Genomic DNA, 21,532 nt, shown 5'->3' on the forward strand with positions numbered 1-21,532 from the left:
TTAATGTTCCTGCAGAACTACGTGCCTCTGGTTAGCCCTTTAGTCTTCCTATACCTCCTCAAAGCGACATTCCATATATATCTAAACTATATTTTCAATCCTGAAGGTAACATGAAGCTTTACAAGCAAAAGAACTGTATCACCTAAAAGCATAACTATTCATAAACACAATGAGAGAAGAGAATTCTAAATTTATCATTCTGTGAGCTCACAACTTTGATATATAGGCAAAAAGATCCATTTAGCGAAGATTCCTGCTTACAAAGTAGACCCAATTCTAGACTCCATGGTACACACAATGATTTGGTCTCAAGCCAAAAGTAAAAGAGTTCTCTCCTTAAAACAAAACAGAACGGTCCCATAACCTACATAAATTATTCTTTACTAATCACTATTTTTTTCCATTTTAATCGATTTAAACAATCACACCCAGTGTCCAGTTGGATCCCAAAACCACAGAGATTTATCTATTTAGTTAATTAAGAGTGAGGAAGAAATCAGCCAATTTTGTTCCCCCACCTGACAGGGTAAAAGAACACAGGGTATATATATAAAAAGGACCCGTGTAGTGTTACTTTTTATTCTATACAAAATGTAGCAATCTGTACTTTTATATGCCTTTACCAAAACCTAATGAGAATTTTATAACCATACTGTTCTTGCACCGCAATGAGGTACTCTACTATGGAATTCCCCCCCAAATTCAAAGGGAAAAAGAAGACTCTAACGGAAACAGGGAATGACACATGCACAGCAAGAGAATTATTTCCCAGCCTTTTTACCATAAAAATGTAGCTTTATGACATTGAGAATCTTCATTCAGAATAAAAAAAAATAGTAATAATGTCTTTCAACTTAGTTCAAAAGTAAAGGTAGTTTTTTTTAATACTTTTTGTCCTTTAAATCAAATTGTTAACACATGATTCTTGATGGCCAAAAGCCATAAAGAGAAAAAAAATTTTTTTAAACAGAACCCATTTTTTGTCCAATTAACGTAAAAATATTAGAAAAATAAATCCACGAAAAAAGGTTTTGGATAGTAGCACTCACAAAAGCAAAGTATTATACAAAAAGCAAAGTATTATAATTTAATTAATTTCAATATGGACTACAGAAACACAGATTCATAAAGTCACTCAAAAATCCCAAATCTGTTTTGATTGAATTCCAACCTCTTCAACAGCTGGCAAAGTCACAAATCGACCGATAGGAGTTTTGCTCCTTCACACATTATCCACCTAACTGCAGACAGAGGCCCTAATGAGCAGGGTTTGGGTAACGCACAAACAGGAAACTCGTATCTGAATAACGGAATCCTTAATAGCTTCCAAACTGTGAGAAAATATTATAATATAATGAAAAGATATAGTTTATAACAGAAGCAGTTGGTTTTCTACTTGTTAGCCAGATAATATAAATGTTCAAAGAAACAGAATCATTAGACTCTCTCAGTCTGGAAAATTAGTAAAAACATTCCACAAGAATAATTTAGAACATTTAAGATCATCCTTTTATCTCTCCTCACACCCAAAATAACCTAAACAGTATTTCCATGTCTTGACAATAAGTCCATAAACTTTCAAAATACACATGACCAAGATAGTGAATTACCACATTTTTTACTATGTTCCAAATTAAAATTCTGTTTTTTTTATGGACTTGGCCTTTGTATCTTTCAGATAAAAAAGTATGTTATTGCCATCTCAAGGTGTATAAAACTCAGGTGATGAGGGTCTCTGTCATTTTCTCTTAATCCAATTCCAAACTCGACCTTTACCCAGTGAACAGGTGTGTGCTGTGTCTGTAATTTATCACAGTGAGCGGCCAGGCAGGAAGGCTACCAACAATAGGAGGCTAATAGAACCAAGCACTTAGTGCCTACACAGCAGTTCTCTTCCCCACCACACTTTTATCTGCCAGTAGCAATGTAAAGATAAAGAATGATGGAGGGTGAGGGGAGTGATATATTCGTATTCCTTCAGGGTTTTTCTTTAGATACTGTTTTTATACTAATAGTCTGCCAGAAGCTGTTATACATTCCTTTCTCAGATATTCCGTGGCTCACATTCCAATTCAACCTATATGATATGGATATGGAAACAGTCATGACAGCATTTCCACTAGGGAAAATAAAGCCACTTCACACATGGATAAATTAAATAAAACTTCAAGAAGAAAATGATAAATGAACAGCACATTTCTGTGTATGCAATATGGAAACTTCCATGTATACCCTACATTTGTCTCTTTGGATCAAACTTATCTAATTTCAAAACATGCCAGGAATCCATTTACTAGGTATGAAGATGTACTAATTGGGTAATGCAACAGCAGCTAACTAACGTAAGAACAATGCCCACAGTCTAATAGATAACGATGATTACGCAGGGTACATCTGACCCACAGTGGGTCTTTAGAGTCAGGTGAAATTTCCAAATATGCCCTATAGGAAAACATTCATAAATAGATAAATAAAATGAAATTTCTAAATCTGTCCTATCCACAGACGTACTTAAATTAATAAATAAATCAATAAGATAAAGTAACCGCAAATATCTCTATTTTCCCTATAAAACAAAAATGTAATTTTACAAGTTCTAATACCTCAAAAATTTTGGGGGAAACTCTTTTTTAAAAGAAAAAGTTAAGACAAAAATACACTGGCAGGTTTGAAAAATAATTTCAAAACATTATTAAAAAAAAGACTTCATCACATTTTTTTTTTTTTTAACAACATAAGATTTGATCAAATTTTCCTTTTTAAACTCACCCATCTGTTCCACAATCTCTGGAGGAAATACTCGGGAAGCAAATGCTCGTCGAAAAATATCTGAAAATTCTTTGTCCAGACCTCCTATTCCCATTTTTTCAAAGTTCCAATCAGGATTGATGATAGACTGGCGATTTTCCTTAGTTTTAGCTTTGCCTATGTCAAACGAAGATAATCAAATGTGAAACAAGAATTTCATTACCAGGTGGAATAAGATAAGACTCACTGGGCATCTTTAATGAATAAAGAGAAGTTATCCTCTACAAAGATGAACATGCTCTTAGCTGACTTTCTAATAAGAAGGATGAGTTTTGCTATGTTAACTACTGTGCCTGGACCCATTTAGGGCCAGCAAAACACTTGTGAAATGTCTAAGCTCACACAGTCGTCCATTTGTGATCAATCCATGGAGCCTGGTCCTCTTAGCCTCTAATCTTAACCAAGTTAACTAACTTGGCTGATTAGAAGAAACACCATGTGTCTATCTGATGAAGGAAATACTAGTTGCTAGAAATGCAACTGAAATCTAGCAATCCTCAAGGCTCCTGAAGCAAGTGTATTTAAAAATGCATGGATTTATCTAGATGAAGTTAATAAACACTGTATATTTGTTGAGAAGATGCACTGAATAAGTCTGATGTCTTATTTTTGTTTTTCCCCATTTGCACACAAAAGTCTAAGATCATCCTAAAGTCTTAATGATTTCAAAATTCATGTTTTCACTTTCACAAAGACAAAAATTATCTAACTTAAATGTCATAGTGCCACCTAAAGTAACTCAAGAGAACCACATGAGCTATCTCAAAAACAATAAAAGTGCCTTAGTACATTCTACTAAAAAGAAAGTGATACAATTTTTTAAATTAGAAAACAAATGGTCACATTAGAAAAAGTTTACCCTAGATGGTGATTTTATGGTTAGAGTTTTGTGGACTCAACATTTCTTCTTTGAAGCGATCTGAAAATATATTTCTTATACTGTACTGCCCTCTTGCGGCCAAATTTACTGCATGCTATATCAGTCCACAATTTTATTTATCAATGGAAAAAACCTATCAATCACACCTTTGCATGAATTACTTAGAAATACCCACATTGTCTGAAAGCCATGCAATGCCCATAAGACAAGACACCTTGGAGCGCCTGAGTGGCTCAGTCGGTTAAGCATCTGACTCTCAATTTCCGCTCAGGTCATGATCTCATGGTTCCTGAGATCGAGCCTCTTGTCCGGCTCTGCACTGACAGCACACAGACTGTTTTGGGTTCTCGTTCTCGTTCTCTCTCTCTCTCTCTCTCTCTCTCTCTTCCCCTGCCCTGCTTGCATGCACGCACTCTCCCTCTCTCTTCTCTCAAACATTAAAAAAAAAGGTAAGGCATCTTAAAAGGTGTATGAAAGGTATATAAAATACAAAGAAAACACTTCAGAAATGTATTGGATCAATAATTGGAGATTCTGAGAAATCCTAATCCATAAGACAACATGCATAGTCATTAAAAATTATGTTGTTGAGGCATATTTATTAAGAGGCTTGAAATATGTCAAGCAAAAGAACAAGTTATAAAACATGAAAATAGAATCAAATTGTAAAATTTTAGAGTGTGTGAGCTATTTTTGAGTGAATGTCTATCCAAATTTTATGAAACATTTATTTTATTGTAAAATTCAGAAAAAACAGTAAGAAGGGAATAACTTAAGGATTGAGGAAAAAGGTCACATATTTGAAGTTAAGTAACCTTGGAAATCGTGGTGTGCAGCCAACGAAAATCCTCTTCTTTCTACTGGCGTAGACACTGGCATAGTGAAAACCAACCCCAAGTCAGAACTACTACACAGTTAATGGCGTCATTATTCTGGGGAGTTACTTTTCTTAGAGACCAATCTGCATTATTTTAATATAATAAAAGCAAGACTAACATACAAGAGCAGGGCTGAGCTATGAGTCTGTTGGAGAGACTTTCTTCACCTGCACATTCACCATTTAACTCAATCACAAACCGAAGTGACGCTAGGATCACATTTAACACACCACCGTGCACGAGGCAGTCGACAAACAACTGGCCAGTTCTCAAGGTTATGAAAGACGGTGGAAGTCTGAGGAACTATCAGAGAGAAGGACTTTAGAAATTAAATGACTAAATGCAATGCGAGATCCTCAATCAGATCCTAGAACAGAAAGGACATAATGAAAAAACTAGTGAAATCCAAATAAAGTCTGTATTTTATTTTTTTAATGTTTATTTATTTTTTGAAAGAGAGAGAGCGTGAGCAAGGTAGGAGGTAGGAGAGAGAGGGAGACACAGAATTCGAATCAGGCTCCAGGCTCTGAGCTGTCAGCACAGAGCCCAACGCTGGGCTTGAACCCACGAACCGTGAGATCATGACCTGAACCGAAGTCAGACCCTCAACTGACTGAACTACCCAGACACCCCTAAAGTCTATATTTTAGTTAGTGGCCATGCAACCATGTTAACTTGGTTTTGGTAACTGTACTCTAGTTATTTGAGATGGAACATCAAGGAAGCTGGTGAAAGGTATATCGGACCTCTCTGCACTATTCTTGCAAATCTTCTGTAAGCCTGAACTTACCTCAATATTGAAAGTTTAAAAATCAATTTTATCTGTATTTTTCCTGATTTTTAGTGTGGTTACTAGGTTACTAGGAAATTAAAAATTATACATATGGCTCACATTACACTTCTATTGGACAATGATATCTAGTGAAGGTTTTAAACTTTTTTTTCTGTATCAGCACATCTGACAGTGATGAAATCCTCCATGATTTTGTGATAAACCTTCTCAATGGAGATGCCCTTATTCTTCTCCCAGACTTGAAAAGCGTGGTAGTTGAGGCACATATAATAACAGAGACAGTCTCACTTCATTCAGAGTTTTCTAAAATTGCAAATCTTACCAATAAGATTGAGTGATGAATTGTCTGCTTTTTCAAATGCAACTTGACTGTTTCCAACAACCAGTCCTACTTCAATCTGTATAGAAAGACAATTATTAGTAGTTAGTCTAATAATAGACTTCTGGACTTCTTAACACAAGGCCAAAAATGAAGGGGAAATAAGGTCTCTCTGAGCAAAGCAATTCTTCCAAACTATCATCTAAGTTAAATTAATTTTTCTCCTAACTACCTTGTACTATTTCTATTTAATTTCAATGCATGTGTCTTTTGATAATGCCTGTCTTTTTGTTATTATTTATGAACAATAATCATCATCTGCATTCAACCAGGAGTACAAGTACCCATACAAATTTCAAATTACTATTAAGTCTACAAGTAAGTGTATTTTCCGCTATACTTTAATAACAGCGCTAGCTTATGAAAGCAATGTTTTCTCCCTACTACCTTAAAAGAAAGAGTACATAACATAAAAGAAATCACTGAGCAAGAGAACGGCTAGGAATGTTATATTAATCTGCACAATTCACATCGCAATGATTATTAAAAATAAAACATACCTTCTGTCTTTTTCCTGTCGCAGGCTCTCCCTTCAGGATGCTAGGATCCATGGCTTCGATATCCTTTACCAGCAAACCGAAAAGCTTTTCATTGAAGCTAAATACAAGCTATGTAGAAAAGAGATAAGGGGAGAAAAACCACTTCATGATACAATGGCTTGATTCTCACATCATCACCAGTGTTTTCTAAATGCAGGGAAGCAGCTTTCTCCTGTACATCCCTCTCAAATCTGTTCCACAGGCAAACTGCTCACACAAGCAATGAGAAGAAAAGGGAACTAACATTTACTGAGCATCTTCATGTGCCAAACCGTATAGGATGTCCCATACTTGATATTCACAAACTGTCTTGGAAACAGATAGTCTTCCTCAGTTTTACTAGGAAGGGAGCTGAGATCCGGAGAGGGCTTAAGCAATGGAAGCCAGAGTCATAGTAAACAATAGTGCCAGGATTCAAGCCTGGGTCCATGACTCTAAAATTCATGCCTTTCCACCACCAATGCAAAATTCCTGCCATACAAGTTCACAGACAGATGGTGAATGCTCATTCATTCACCAAGTATTTATTGAGCGCCTTCCATAACCTAGGCCCTCTTCTACATGCTGGGGTATAACAGTTAAGCACAGCAGGCAAAGCTGACTGCTAATCCTGCCACTAGTGACTACTGCAAGTGGGAATAAAAAGTAAGAACAAGGATATGGGGTAAGATATTTATTTCTTCTCTGTATTATTTGTTCCCTATATTATTTCTTCTCTGCATAATCATATATCTGCATGATACTGGGTTTTACATAATTACAAATACCAAAGCATTCGCTATTAAACTAGTAACACTAAAGGAAAAGGTAAAAACAATGACATTTAGGTAGGCAATGAGAGCACAATTATTCATCAAAAAGTGTAGGGATCCAGAAGAAATACAGCACAGCTCAAAAAGCAATGGACATGTGGTCACCAAATTATCAGCTGACTGTCATCTTGGGGAGCCTTCCCGGACCATCTAATCTCAATCAGCACCATACTGGTCCTCCAGCGCATCATCTCATTTTACTTAAATCCAAGTACTTAACATTAACAGCAATGGCATTTCTCATTTTCTGTCTTCCCCAACTAGAAAGTAAGCTCTGTAAGAGTAGGAATTGTGTATATTTTGTTCACTGCTGACCTGCAGAACCTAACTAGTAGCTGAAACACACTAGGTTATCCATTAAACACTTGTTTAATTAATTAGCAGCTCAATTAACCAATGGGTTCTTGTCTCAGCTACAGCCCTGGCAGTGTAGCCATGGGCACATCATTTACCCTCTCTGAATGTAAAAATCACTCATTCCAATTCTAGTACTCTTAAAAATAATAAATGCACTATAACCTTTTCCTGTCTAGCAGTGACTCAGTTTCCACTTGTGCAAGTTTGATATAATGTATGGATTATCCAGATCCCTAGTCTTGTTCTTCCAGATTTATGTCATTTCACTTAGGTGAGAGAATCAAAAGAAATGACACTCCTTTCATCCAACAGCTGTTTCTTTCCACCACTTCTCTCCCTGCCGGTTCCACATACTTTCCCAGGTGAGAGCCTCCGAGACAGTGTAGGTAAGTCACTAGAGATCAGAATGCTATAGGCAGTGATTTGCAAACTTTTGGTCTTATGATCCCTTTATATGCCTAAAACTATTTGAGAACTCTCAAAGAGCCTTTGTTTAAGTGGATTATATACACTGGTATTCACTATAGTAGAAATCAGAACAAGAAACTTAAAATGTATTTATTAATTTAAAAATAACAATAAATTTATCATGTGTGAACATAAATGATATTTTTTAACATAAAAAAACCACCTATTTCTGAAATAAAAAACATAAGTGGAAACAATGGCACTGTCACATTTTTGTAAATCTCTTTAACGTCTTGCCTAATGGAAGACAGCTGGACCCTCACATCTCCTTTAATAGCCAATGTGCTGAGCTAGCACACATCACATAGTTTGCAGAATTTCATTGTGCATTTGTGAGAGAATAAGAGGAAAAAGAGACATAACACCTTGGTATTATTACGAAAATAATTCTGACTTCACAAACGCCCTGAAAGAGCTTCAGGTCTCTGGACCATACTTTGAGAACTGCTGCTATGGCGTTACGATAGGAGGAAGGAGTTAGGAATAATTAAGAAAAGTCACAAAGGAAGAGACAAATATAATGGTAAGGCCAAAAGAGCAATGATTATTTATGTGTACAAACAAGCAGCAATTTATGGACTCACACAGCTTTTTAAGTAAAACTTTAAAAGAACAGAATTTCTTCCTAGGAGATTAACAATATACTAACTGAAGTCTTTTTGCAAGAAGGCAAGATCAGCAATATCATTTTTAAGGATAGAAAAATTGGGCTTCAGAGGTTCCAAGAAAAACCTGAAAATACACATACATAATTTTCTTAAGATTCTCAAATTAGTTTAGAACCAAAAAAGTTACGAATTACTTTTCTACAGAAATATATCAGGGAAAAAGAAAAACCATCCAGAGACAAAACAAGTGTCTCACAATAAAAAAAGTAAGAACTCTGAAACATTTAAGTCTGCAGCATTCTCAAGTTTGCACAGGGAAAAGCTGCTGTAACTAAATTTGACATTGTAACCTAAAAGTTACTTTAGAATTTTTTTGAATGGACTCAAGACATTCAGCAAATGTATCACCCTCACTTTTTATCACCCAATTGGATATATCTGTCCATATACAGAGCTCCTCCCAGTTTTTAAACAGTCGAATTAATTTGGACAACTGCAATGACTGGAATGCCTGTCAAGTGGAAGACATGAAAGAAAATTCAAAACTACCTGCTGTCCCACTGAGAACGCCTGGTTGTTGAACTGCTGAATGAATTCCGCTGCCATCTTGTCAGTATCATAAGGATTGGAGTCAATGCTTTTTTTCTGCAGGAAATCAATCTCGATGGTCATTGTGCCAATACACTGTTTGGCCTTGTCAAATGTATATAAGGATACTAGGGGGGGAAAAGAAGCATTTCTTAAAACACAGGGACACCAAATACTTGCTGTGTTTTGAGTAACTAAAAGTTTCACATAAATGAATCCTAACAAAACTTGACCAAAAGAGGGCTTTCCATGGCCTTTACTGACAGGACACACAAGCACAGATTAAAGAAAATGATAATAACCACTAGAGATTTTGTTCCCCTCTGAATTAATTAGTTCACATTGTACAGCATTCTCCCTCTACCTTTACCCCTCACCCAACTCTTATGGGAAATCACAGCCCTCCCCACATAGTCTCTACATCTTCCTCCTTCTCATTTAACAGAGGACAAATGATAGTATGGGAAGTCCCAGTGGAGTTGGCATAATACGCTGCTTTCAAACAAGATTTTTGTTTGACACAAGCAAGAGCTAAGGTGAGAAGTGTGTACTCTTTTGTCCTAGCAAGTTACTATGCAGGACAAAAAAAAAAAAAAAAAAAAAATAGCTTGAGAAAAAATAAATTACTCCAGAGCGATTTGAAGTTCGACATTTCTTTTAAAATTTTTTTTTTCAACGTTTTTTATTTATTTTTGGGACAGAGAGAGACAGAGCATGAACAGGGGAGGGGCAGAGAGAGAGGGAGACACAGAATCGGAAACAGGCTCCAGGCTCCGAGCCATCAGCCCAGAGCCCGACGCGGGGCTCGAACTCACGGACCGTGAGATCGTGACCTGGCTGAAGTCGGACGCTTAACCGACTGCGCCACCCAGGTGCCCCTCGACATTTCTTTAAAAAAAAAAAAAAAAATTTATGTTTATTTATTTTTGAAGGAGAGAGAGACAGAGTGTGAGCAGGGGAGGAGCAGAGAGAGAGAGGGAGACACAGAATCTGAAGCAGGCTCCAGGCTCTGAGCTGCCAGCACAGAGCCCGATGCAGGGCTCAAACTCACGGCTGTGAGATCATGACCTGAGCCAAAGTCAGATGCCTAACTGATTGAGCCACCCAGGCACCCCTAGCATTTCTTTTTTAATACTATAAAAATATTTACTAGGGCACCAGGTGGTTCAGTTGGTTAAGCGTCCAGCTCTTGGTTTTGGCACAGGTCATGATCTTGCAGCTTCATGGGTTTGAGCCCCGCATCAGTCTCTGCACTGGTAGCTTGGAGCATCTCTCTCCAAGAAATTCTCTCTCTCTTGGAATTCTCTCTCTCTCCCTCTCTCTCTGTCCCTCCCCTATTCGCACTGTCTCTGTCTCTCTCAAAATAAATAAGCTTTTGAAAAAATATATATTTACTGAACACCTACTATAGCCAGGGAACTATGGTAAGTACTACATGTATAACATGTAAAAGAAGCCAAGGACGTTTTTAACTCATCTTTGTATGAACAACACCTGACAGCAAAAAACCCAATTTCCATGCTGGTAACAAAGGAGGCAAGACAAAGGGACTCTGGAGTCTGTGTTTCAATAGATTCTGTTAGTAAATAGAAAATCAAAGTAAATCATCTAGCTCTCTGTGCCTTGATTTGTCACATTTGTAAAACAAGAAGACAGGACTACATAAACCTGATGAGGACCACATAAACCTTATGATTCTTTCATACCCTAAATTCTATTCTAAATTTATTTCTTACAGTCTAGCCAGTTGAATTAGATTTAAAGATTTTCTCTATATTCTCTGAATGAAATTGCTTACATAATCATATTTTTATATCCTGGCTCACTGTTGTAAAGGGGTACACACATATTTTAAAGATAAACATTTTCAAAAGCAAAATAACTAAGAAAGCCAGAGTAAGGAATAGAAAATTCACTGAAGATCAAAGAGTAAGTCCAAATCTCAGCTGAAAGTTTCAGATACTTTCTTGCCTCTACTTCTCAGTGTTTCGTTCTTTCTTAACATTTCCTAGAAAATACAGGTTATACATTAAGTAATTTTCATAAACAAGACAGCCTAATTGTTTCCTCACATAGTGAAGATAAGTATAGAAGGAAATGTTAATGTAAAAATGAATAAGTTGATTCATCGATTCCATTTCCAGGTGTCTGTCCTAAAGACTCCTGAACATTTGCCTAAAAATGGAGAGGTTCCTTGCACCATTATTTTCAACAGTCAACACTGAAAAAACAGTGATCAGTAAGGAAATAATGAATAAAATGTGGCATATTCATAATGTGGAATACCAGACAGCAATCAAAACAAAAACTTGATGTATATTTAATAAATATGGCTATTAAAACAAAATATTGAAGGGGGCCTGGGTGGCTTAGTCAGTTAAGTGTCTGACTCTTGGTTTCAGCTCAGGTCATGATCTCATGGGTCGTGAGTTTGAGCCCTACATCAGGCTCTGTACTCTCTCCTTCTCTCTCTACCCCTCTCCCACTTGTGCTCTCTCTCTATCAAAAATAAATAAACTTAAAAATATATATATTGAATAAAAAACTATATTGCAGAAAGATTCATACCATATGACATCATTACATGCATTAAAGACTCAAAAATAGGGGCGCCTGGGTGGCTCAGTCAGGTAAGTGTCCGACTTTGGCTCAGGTCATGATCTCACAATTCGTGAGTTCGAGCTCCACGTCAGGCTCTGTGTTGACAGCTCAGATCCTGGAGCCTGCTTCAGATTCTGTGTGTCCCTCTCTCTCTGCCCCTCCCTTGCTCGTGCTCTCTCTCTCTCTCTCTCTCAAAAATAAACATTAAACATTAAAAAAAATTTTAATTAAAAATAAATAAAAATAAAGACTGAAAAACAATTCTATAACATAATGCATGTACATGTATATACATATACACACATGTGTTTATATATGTGTGTATCATCTATATATCAAGAAACTTAAGTGTATTAAAATATCATTATTACTGACTATAGTTTTTCAAATGTGCTTTAAGGTTAGTGTTCCTAAATAGAAAAGACCAAGCTCTTAGAATTTCAGATGCTGTGGGCAGTACCATGGACAGCGCCACAGGCAGCACCATGGTCAGCACCATTGTCAGCCTCAAAGGGCCAGATGCCCTGAAGCATCCACCAGCAAAGGACCGTAAGATTGAGAATGTTTTCTTATTTTATGATTTATAGCAATTTAATGTCAAAGACTAATAAAAATTATTTTTATAAACAAAGAATGTATAGGCAGTATTTGAATAAACAGTTACAATGAATAAACATTACAATGAAAAAGGTATATGATGATGGTCAAAAACATGTTAATTGAACATCAGTCTGTAATACCTAAAATACAGCATCTCCAGATGGAGAGAAGACTAAATGATTCTTCTAGAAGATTCCTTCACACTAAAATCACTGACCTGACTGTAAAAAATTCTCACCCTACAGACAGAAACTCCTGTTCCAGAATCTTTGAATTAGCACTCCCCTTCACACCACACATCCTACCCTAACTGTGCCCACATCACTACTACACTGAATCAGTTTTCTACCTTTATGGCCACATCATCTACATCACTCAAGCCTCCAAACCCTTCCTTGTCCCAAGCTTACCCCGCTAAGTCCCACTTGATCATTCAGTTTTATAATTTTGATCATTAAATCTGTTTGGGTCACCTTTTAAGAAAAATGTTTATTTATTTATTAAGAGAAAGAGAGAGAGAAAGAGAGTCACAAGCAGGCACTGTCAGCACAGTGCCCTATGCGGAGCTTGACCCCATGTGCCGTGAGACCATGACCTCACCCGAAATCAAGTGTCAGACACCCAAACAGACAGGTACCCCATTTGATTCACCTTTTAAAGAACGGACTGTACTGCTAGTGCAGACCCTGCTTGGGATTCTCTCTCTCCCTCTCTATCTGCCCCTCCTGCACACACATGCACACATTCTCTCTCTCTCTCAAAATTAAAAAAAAAAAAAGAATAACTCTACCATCAAGACAACCATTTCCGGTAGCAGAAGAATGCTTTAAATATAATTTAAGTCACAAAATACATTTCTCAACTCATCAAGATTTATTACCTTGAATTTCCATACCTTTCCACAACGGAATGTATCTACATTAAAGGTTAAACTTAAGCGCTCTCTTAACTGTATTTAGAAAAATATGTTTGAAGAAATAAGCAACCTAAGCTACATACACACTCATTTTCTCACTAATACATTTTCATTTCTACCAATGTCTGTAAATAAGGAACCTTGGTTTCATGCACTGACCTACTTCACTTCAGTGCTGAATTCCTTCACTGTTTCAGCTTCTCACCCTGCTTTAGGTGAGGGGGTTATAATAAAGAGAATCACTTGTCAGTGTCTCCCAAAATGTGGCTGAGGAACCACTTAACAATGAGTGTTAAAAACACACATTCAGGAATCAGATTCCTCAAGGAAAGGGCCTGAGAATCTTTTTTTTTTTTTTTTTTTTAAACAAACTCTCCAGATGTTTCTCTCAGGCAAATTTGGAAAGCACTAATTATGCAACTCTCCCCACCAGCTACCCATATCTAAAGTAATTTCCTTTATTTTTATCCCAGTCAAAAAATTTTATTCTTCATCCTATTTCCACAAAGGGGAAAAAAAAAGCCACCTAAAGATATCCCCAATATTGGGGCACCTGGCTGGTTGAGTCAGTGGAGCATGCAACTCTTGATCTCGGGGTTGTGAGTTCAAGCCCCATGTTGGGGGGCTAAAGTAGAGATTACTTTAAAAAATAAAATCTTAGGGGTGTCTAGGTGGCTCAGTTGTTAAGTGTCTGACTCTTGATTTCAGCTCAGGTCATGATCTCATTGTTGCGAGATTGGGCCCTACGTCAGGGTCTGCGCTGAGTGTGGAGTCTGCTCGGAATTCTCTCTCTCCCTTTCTTTCTGCCCTTCCCCCACTCTCTCTCTCTCTCTCAAAATAAATAAATATTTCAAAAATAAAATAAAATAAAATCTACAAAAGAGAGATAACCCCAATATTTCAGTTCCCTCTAAGGAAAAAATAAATAAAAAGAAGTTCCCATGAAAAATTTTAAAAAATAACTCCACAAGTTTACTATGAAAAGAAAACATAACATATAACAAAATATGGCAGCATTTCAGCTGATGAAGTGTCTTCCCCCAAAGAAATCAACCATGAACTAGAAAAAAATATGCGTAACACTTTAAACTGAATTAAATATCCTCAAACAAGTACTTAGAAAAGTAACAAAACATCTAAAATCAGAAGATTAAAAAGTAAGAACACAAATAGACAAAAGAAATGCAATGAGAGTTTATGGAACTCAGGAAAGAAACTGAAGAAAAAGATAAAACTATTTCAGAGTGAATAATAAATTATAAAGTGCCCATAGGAGAGTAGATTCAAATTACTATTTAGTAAGAGGCAGTGAAAGAAGAGGAAAACAACCAAGAAAATAAAAATAAAAGAAAGAAAGACTTTTAAAAGAACAAAGAGAAAGTAGTTGAAATGGAAGATAGGCAGACAAGGACTAACATACATATAATTAGAGCCCCTAGGAAGAAAGTCAAAACAACTGGACCAGAACTAATGTTCAAAACCATAATCTAAGAAAAATTTTGGAAATAAACAAAAACTTAAATCTGCATATTGAAGTGACCCATTATATCCATTGGTCATTGACCTAGAATATCCTAATAAGAATATTACACTTTAAATACAGAAAAGTCCTCAGGGCTCCCAGGCAGAAAAACTGAATTACTTATAAAAGTAAGAAAATTCGACTGGCATCAGACCTCTTAAGAGCATTATACAAGGCAAGGCAATTGTGATCAGTATTTTCAAGAAATTCAAGAAAACAAGCCAAGAATTCTATGTCTATGCAAGCCAAGCTGCATTTGAAAGAGCAAAGATATAGAAAAACAGTTTGAATATGCAAGAACTTAATGAACACCTATACACATATATACTTCCTAGAGGAATGTACTAGATCACAGGTTTTATACAACCAAGTAGAAACTGGCAAAAGGACTATCATAATCATTTAAGTGACTTAACTGTAGAGTTAAGACTAAAACAAGTATGGGGTCATGTGTGGAAGAATAGCATATAAACATCATGCTCTGACAAAGTAGAAAGAAAGCAACTACTATGTAGAGCATGGTGACTATAGTTCATAATACTAAATTGCATATTTGAATGTTGCTAAGAGAGTATATCTTAAAAGTTCCCATCACAAGAAAAAAACTGTTTTTGTAACTATATATGATGATGGATGTTAACTAGACTTACTGTAGTGATCATTAGCAACATATACAACTATTGAATCACTATGTTATATACCTGAGACTAATATAATGTTATATGTCAGTTATACCTCAATTTTAGAAAATTTCCTTCTTCTACTTAAAAAAAAAAAATTTTAATTTAAAAAGAAAGCAACAAACAAAATTGGAGGAGAAGGGGGGGTAGAAAATGATCATTAACTGCTATACAGGCAACAGAAGAGAGTTAAAGGATATCACTTAGAACTGACAGAACAGTTTTTGAAAAGGTCAAGAAAAAAAAAGGGGGGGGGGGACCAAGGGTACTATGAGAGGTATAAATGCAAAAGTAGTCACTAAAACAAAAACATAAATACTCCTAAATACCAAAATAAAAAATTAAAAATAGCCAAGATGATATACCAAATAGAGAAACACAACTAAAATGGAAGATAACAGAACTGAGATTGAATATATCAGTAATATCAATAACTATGAAAGGGCTTAATAAACCTATTAGAAGATTTTTAAATTAGCTCATAAACCAAAACCCAACTCTGTACTGTATACTACAGACACAACTAAAACACAGGGATTCAGAAAACCTAAAAGTAAAGAGATGGGCAAAGATATGCTGAGCAAATTAAAAACAATAAGAAAGCAGGGTTTGTAATCCTGACATCAAAGTATAATTTACAACACATAAAACAAGACGAAGAAGGATACTTTATGATGCTAATAGCCACAATTCACATTAAAAATATAACAGTTATGAATATCTACATACCAAATAACATAGAAACTACTATGTAAAGTAGATACTACAGGAGATGCGAGGAAAAATAGAATAGAAGAACACTAAGATTTTAACACACCAGTTTCAGTGCCATACAGGGCAAGTAATTCCATTAAGAATACAGAAGATCTAAACAGCATAATTAGTAAAGTAGAGCTTACAGATATATAGCAGACAATAAACCCTGATAACATAATATACCTCCTTCTCAGTGCACACGAACCATTTTCTTTCTCTGCGTGTGTGTGTGCACATGCATGTGTGATGACAATGCTTAAGATCTACCCACTTGGCAAAGTTTAAGTATGCACGTAGCATTGTTAACTACAGTCACCCTTCTACACATTAGATCTTCAGAACTTCTCCATCTTACATAACTGAAACTTCAATAACGCATCCTATAAATGTATTCTTCAAAAATATCACCATCATGAAAGGAAAAAAATAAAAGCCAAAGATTAGAGAAATGACAAGTACAATACACGATCCCGAACTGGATCCTCTGCTGAGAAGGAAAAACATGTTGTAAAGGAAATCACTGGGACAATTAACAAAACTGAAATATGAACTAGAGATTAAAGTTTCAACATTTAATTACATTAACGTTTAATTTCCTGAATTTGATTAATGTAAGAGCATATCTTTGTCCTCAGGAAATATACACTAAAGTATGAGATGTAAAGAGGAATGATTTCTGCAATTTAATCCCAAATGCTTAAGAAAAGAAATGTGTGTGCGCACATGTGTGCAGGGAAAGAAAGGAAATGAATTTTAAAAATATGGTAACTGGTGAATCTGGTAAAAATAGTATATAGGAATTCTCTTATTTTTGCAATTTTTTTGTAAATATCCAGTTTTTTAGGTTTTAAAAGCAAGCAGAAAAAAAGCTGACTTAAGTATTCTTGGCTTCTTCTCTCCTTCTCCTGCCGTACCCATGAAGTTGACATGAAACTAGGTGACAAGAAGATTCATAGTCCATTTTCCCAATTTTGACACAGTGCCTAGGAGACAATGCCAATATTTGCTTATTTGTCCCTTGGCTTATAATCCACAAGTAGCTTAGTCCTTTTTTCCTCCTGAGGTCATAACCTTCTTTCCACGCCCTCCCCCAATGAACTGTGATAACTTCATTATAAGATACACACTTCATTAAAATAAGCATACCGTTTGCTTAAATACTGCCACTCTTTCTTCTCCTTAACTTAATCTGATTTATCTTTCCAAACAAACATAAAAGAAAACATATCTCAGTATATAGTAAAATGGAACCATCAAATAATACCAATTATTCCTCTTAAATATATCTTAGATTTTTAAAAAATTTATTCCACAGCCATAATTTCACAAAGGCCTATTCAACTTAATTCTAGGCAAGTCAGATAATCTCCAAGCTATTTTCCTTGACTCCTGAATTCTCCCCATTCCTCACTATACTCCACACTGACAGCAGAATCTTTTCTAAAATTAGGATTTTGATGGACTCACTCAGAAATCTTCAGGAGCTCTCTATTGTCTTTGAATAAAATCCAAAAATTTTAGTATGTACTTTTAGGCCCTCCACTAACTGCATGTTTTCATCACTTAATACAATTCATTCAGGTAAATCCTTTCAATCAGGCACACATACTTCCTGAGCACTGCCTATGATTTGCTTGCTCCCATCTCAATGTCTTTTATTGATATTATTTCCCATCTTAAGAGGCTTTCTTCCTTATCTCTACTATGTAATGCTTTTCCCCTACTTCATAAACATGCTCAAAACTCCAGTGCCTAAAAAGATTTCTCTGGCTGATTTTTCAGCCTCCAATCAATTCATCCACTCCCATTCCATCTTAGCACTTTCACACAGAGGTCCCAATGGTAACACTTGTGCACTTATTTACTCTGTACACATTGTGTGAGCTATGAATAAGTGGATATTCTCTCCCCCATTAGATTGTAATTTTCAGGCAGACGTAAGTACCATAACTATTCACTTTCCATTCTCGTATGTCTAACCAGTAATATAAATAGGATGAACGTTTAATGGCCCTGATGACCAGCAACAGAAAATTTTACAGATTTCCACAACTATGAGAAAATCAGAAAGAAAATCCACATCAGGTAGCTAAAAAAAAAAAAAAAAAAAAAATTACCTACCTTCTATTTCTTGCCCAATAGAAAGTCCAGCCCACTTTCGCTATAAAATAAAAGAAAAAAAAAAGACACTTAAAACCAAATCAATAAAAATTATAGAAATGAGGAAAAGGGGAATGTCTATGAATTTCAGTAATAGGAACACATTCAAAGATCAAAACGTGGTTTAGTGTTGTGTGTTGAACTGTGATCCACAAAGATATGCTGGAGTCTTAGCTCCTGGCACATACGATTACAACCATATCTGGAAAAGTGTCTTTGTGGAGATACAGTCGAGATAAGGTCAGGCGCACCTGGGTGGCTCAGTCGGTTAAGCAAACGACTCTTGATTTTGGCTCAGGTCATGGTCTCATGGTTCGTGAGTTAGAGCCCCACACGGACAGTGCAGAACCTGCTTGGAATTCTCTCTCTTCCCTCTCTCTCTGCCCCTCCCTCCCCTCTCTCAAAATAAATAAATAAACTTTAAAAAAAAAAAAAAGGTCATATAAAATTAAGATAAACCATAAACCAATATGACCTGGTGTCCTTATAAGAAGAGACAGACAGATACATGGGGAGAAAGTCATGTGACGGTGGAAACAGACTCAAGTGATACATCTACCAGTCAAGCAATATCCAGGTTTGTTGGCAACACCAGAAACTAAGCATGGAACAGATTCTTCTGTAAAGCCTTTGGACAGAGCACAGCCCTGTTGACAATTTTATTTCATTCTTCTAGACTCCCAAACTGCAAGAGAATAAATTTAAGCCTCCCACTCTGTGGTACTTTGCTACAGCAGCCCCAGGAAACATATTTATATGCTATACTTTATATCTGAACATCTATTCAAAAACATACAAAGCTTGCCTTTGTACAATAAAACTGGCCTCATTGAGTACGAAGCTCCTTTGCACACTATACTGCTCCTGAAGGCCTTCATAGTATCAGATATTTCAGTGTTCTAAACATACTATGGTTACTTACACTGTTTCTTAGGATATCTCAAAAAGAAAGACACTCAATTCATGAAAACTAAATTAAAACTGGTCAGCTAATCTCTCCTGAAACCCAAGCAGGGATTCCAATCATTAGATGCTCCTGACTACTCTTTGTACTAGCCAAAGGATTTTCAGGCATTTGCAAGTAGACTTTAGCCTCTCCCAGGTCCAGACTGGTTGCAATGGCAAGAATGTACGAAGGCAGGCCAGACTGCATTTAGGCAGGAATTTAGGACTGGCTTGGTATGGATTCAAAATTAGTCACTACTGATAACGCTCCAAAGAACAGCGAGAAAAATAACTTTTGGCCAAAAATCCACATTTTGTCTACTCATCAAACAGCGTGGATTTGGGGGTGGACTGTGAAGATGCTGCATTGTGAACATGTGCAGCACTTGCTTTCCCTCCAGCTCCCTCATCGCAGGCTCCTTCTCCCTCCTCTGCCCTTCATGCTCTCTTCCGTCACATCCCATCTTGCTTCCAGCCGATGAAGAATTGAGCAGAATGCTGAGCAAGTCCAGACTTGGTGTCACCAAGCAGCCAATTAGGTTCTGGACTTCAATCCCAAAGACAGACTCAAAGGATGACAGTAATAGTATTTATCATATGGAGTTATTTTGAGAATTAAATGAGCTAAAATATGCAATTATGCATTAGTATAGTACCTGGCCTATAGTAAGTATTAGGGTAATTTTTTTTTAAAAAAAAGCAGAGAAACAAGAAGAAATAATCAAAAACCATATTTCTGACCACCAAAATCCCAGCTCTGCAAAAGCTGGCAAACTCTAAAATATCCCAAACATCTTATGTATAGAAACAAATGTGAAAAGTAGTCCTGATAATAAAGAGGCATTCAAATAGAGAAAAGGGGAATAGTAAAGATCTCCCATAATCTTTCAGAGCTTCAAGAGATCTTTAACAGATCCCTAAAGAGTGTTTAATCTCTTTCCTTCAACCTCCAGGGTAGTAAATCACTGCTTACAAACATACTGGAAGGACATCAGGGTTCTATTACATTGCTGAGGACTATGGGATCAGCAGCATGAGTAAGACGATAAGGTAGAAAAGGACACAGACTAGTACCTGCAGTGCTCCTCAACTATGTATTAGGTGCCTGTGGACAATGCTAGCCAGTTTTCCCACCACAGAATCCACCAACAGTTATAAATGTAATCATAATCCTTCCACTCATTATAAAGCCCAGCAAGTTAAATTGCAATTTGAGGGGTGCCTGGGTGGCTCAGTCGATTAAGCATCTGGCTCTTGGTTTCAGCTCAGATCATGATCTCACAGTTTGTGAGACTGAACCCCGCACTGGGCTCTGTGCTGACGTGGAACCTGCTCAGGATTCTCTCTCTCCCTCACTCTCTGCCCCTCCCCCACTCTCCCTCACATGTGCACACACGCACTCTGTCTCTCAAAATAAATAAAAACCTTTAAAAACACTGTAATTTGAGATAACTACTCATATCACATTCATTAGTGTGACATCATTGCATTTTCTTTTTTAATTCTTTTAATATTTATTTATATTTGAAAGAGAGATAGAGAGAGACAGAGCACAAGCAGGGGAGGGCCACAGAGAGAGGGAGACACAGAATCTGAAGCAGGCTTGAGGCTAGGAGCTGTCAGCACAGAGCCTGATATGAGGCTCAAACCCATGAAACGCAAGATCATGACCTCAGCTGAAGTCAGACACTTAACCGAGTAAGCCACCCAGGCACCCCAACATCGCTGCATTTTAAAATCACTATCATTAGATGTCAATTGTACAAGTAAATGTTATTTATCTTCTTAAATTTTTTGTTAATGTTTATTTATTATTGAGAGACAGAGCATGAACAGGGGAGGGGCAGAGAGAGAGGGAGACACAGAATTGGAAGCAGGCTCCAGGCTCTGAGCGGTCAGCACAGAGCCCGACACGGAGCTGGAACTCACAAACCGCAAGATCATGACCTGAGCCGAAGTTGGATGTTTAACCGACTGAGCCACCCAGGCGCCCCAGTAAATGTTATTTTAATATATTTTCTTACCCTGCAAGTTAACACTGAAATAACCTGAGACTTAATCTGATAGCTACCTGATATTAGCACAGAATTTTTTTAAATTAGGAAAAAAAAAATCAAGGCAATAAAAGGAAAGTATAGTAGAAATGGGCAATTAAGAATGCATCTTTAAATTCCTTATATAAACACCTAGATGTTTTTCTTCAATATGAATCAATACAGTTATAGGAAGATGCTTGCTTGA

The 21,532-nt window shown here is 36.5% G+C and overlaps 1 protein-coding gene across 2 annotated transcripts in view; it reads right to left on the reverse strand.

The window, feature by feature from the left end:
• NSF (N-ethylmaleimide sensitive factor, vesicle fusing ATPase) overlaps positions 1 to 21,532 on the reverse strand; it is a 143,546-nt gene that overhangs the window by 98,960 nt on the left and 23,054 nt on the right. For both annotated transcript variants that reach the window (XM_060645794.2, XM_060645793.2), the window contains exons 4-8: positions 18,308 to 18,347; positions 9,073 to 9,239; positions 6,240 to 6,347; positions 5,683 to 5,758; positions 2,771 to 2,926 (exon numbers count right to left, since the gene is read on the reverse strand). In XM_060645794.2, coding sequence (XP_060501777.2) covers positions 2,771 to 2,926; positions 5,683 to 5,758; positions 6,240 to 6,347; positions 9,073 to 9,239; positions 18,308 to 18,347 — 547 coding nt within the window. The remainder of the gene's footprint in view (positions 1 to 2,770; positions 2,927 to 5,682; positions 5,759 to 6,239; positions 6,348 to 9,072; positions 9,240 to 18,307; positions 18,348 to 21,532) is intronic.

This window comes from Panthera onca (assembly GCF_046562875.1).
Source record: "Panthera onca isolate mPanOnc1 chromosome E1 unlocalized genomic scaffold, mPanOnc1 haplotype 2 h2.Chr16_ul_2, whole genome shotgun sequence".
NCBI lineage: Eukaryota > Metazoa > Chordata > Mammalia > Carnivora > Felidae > Panthera > Panthera onca.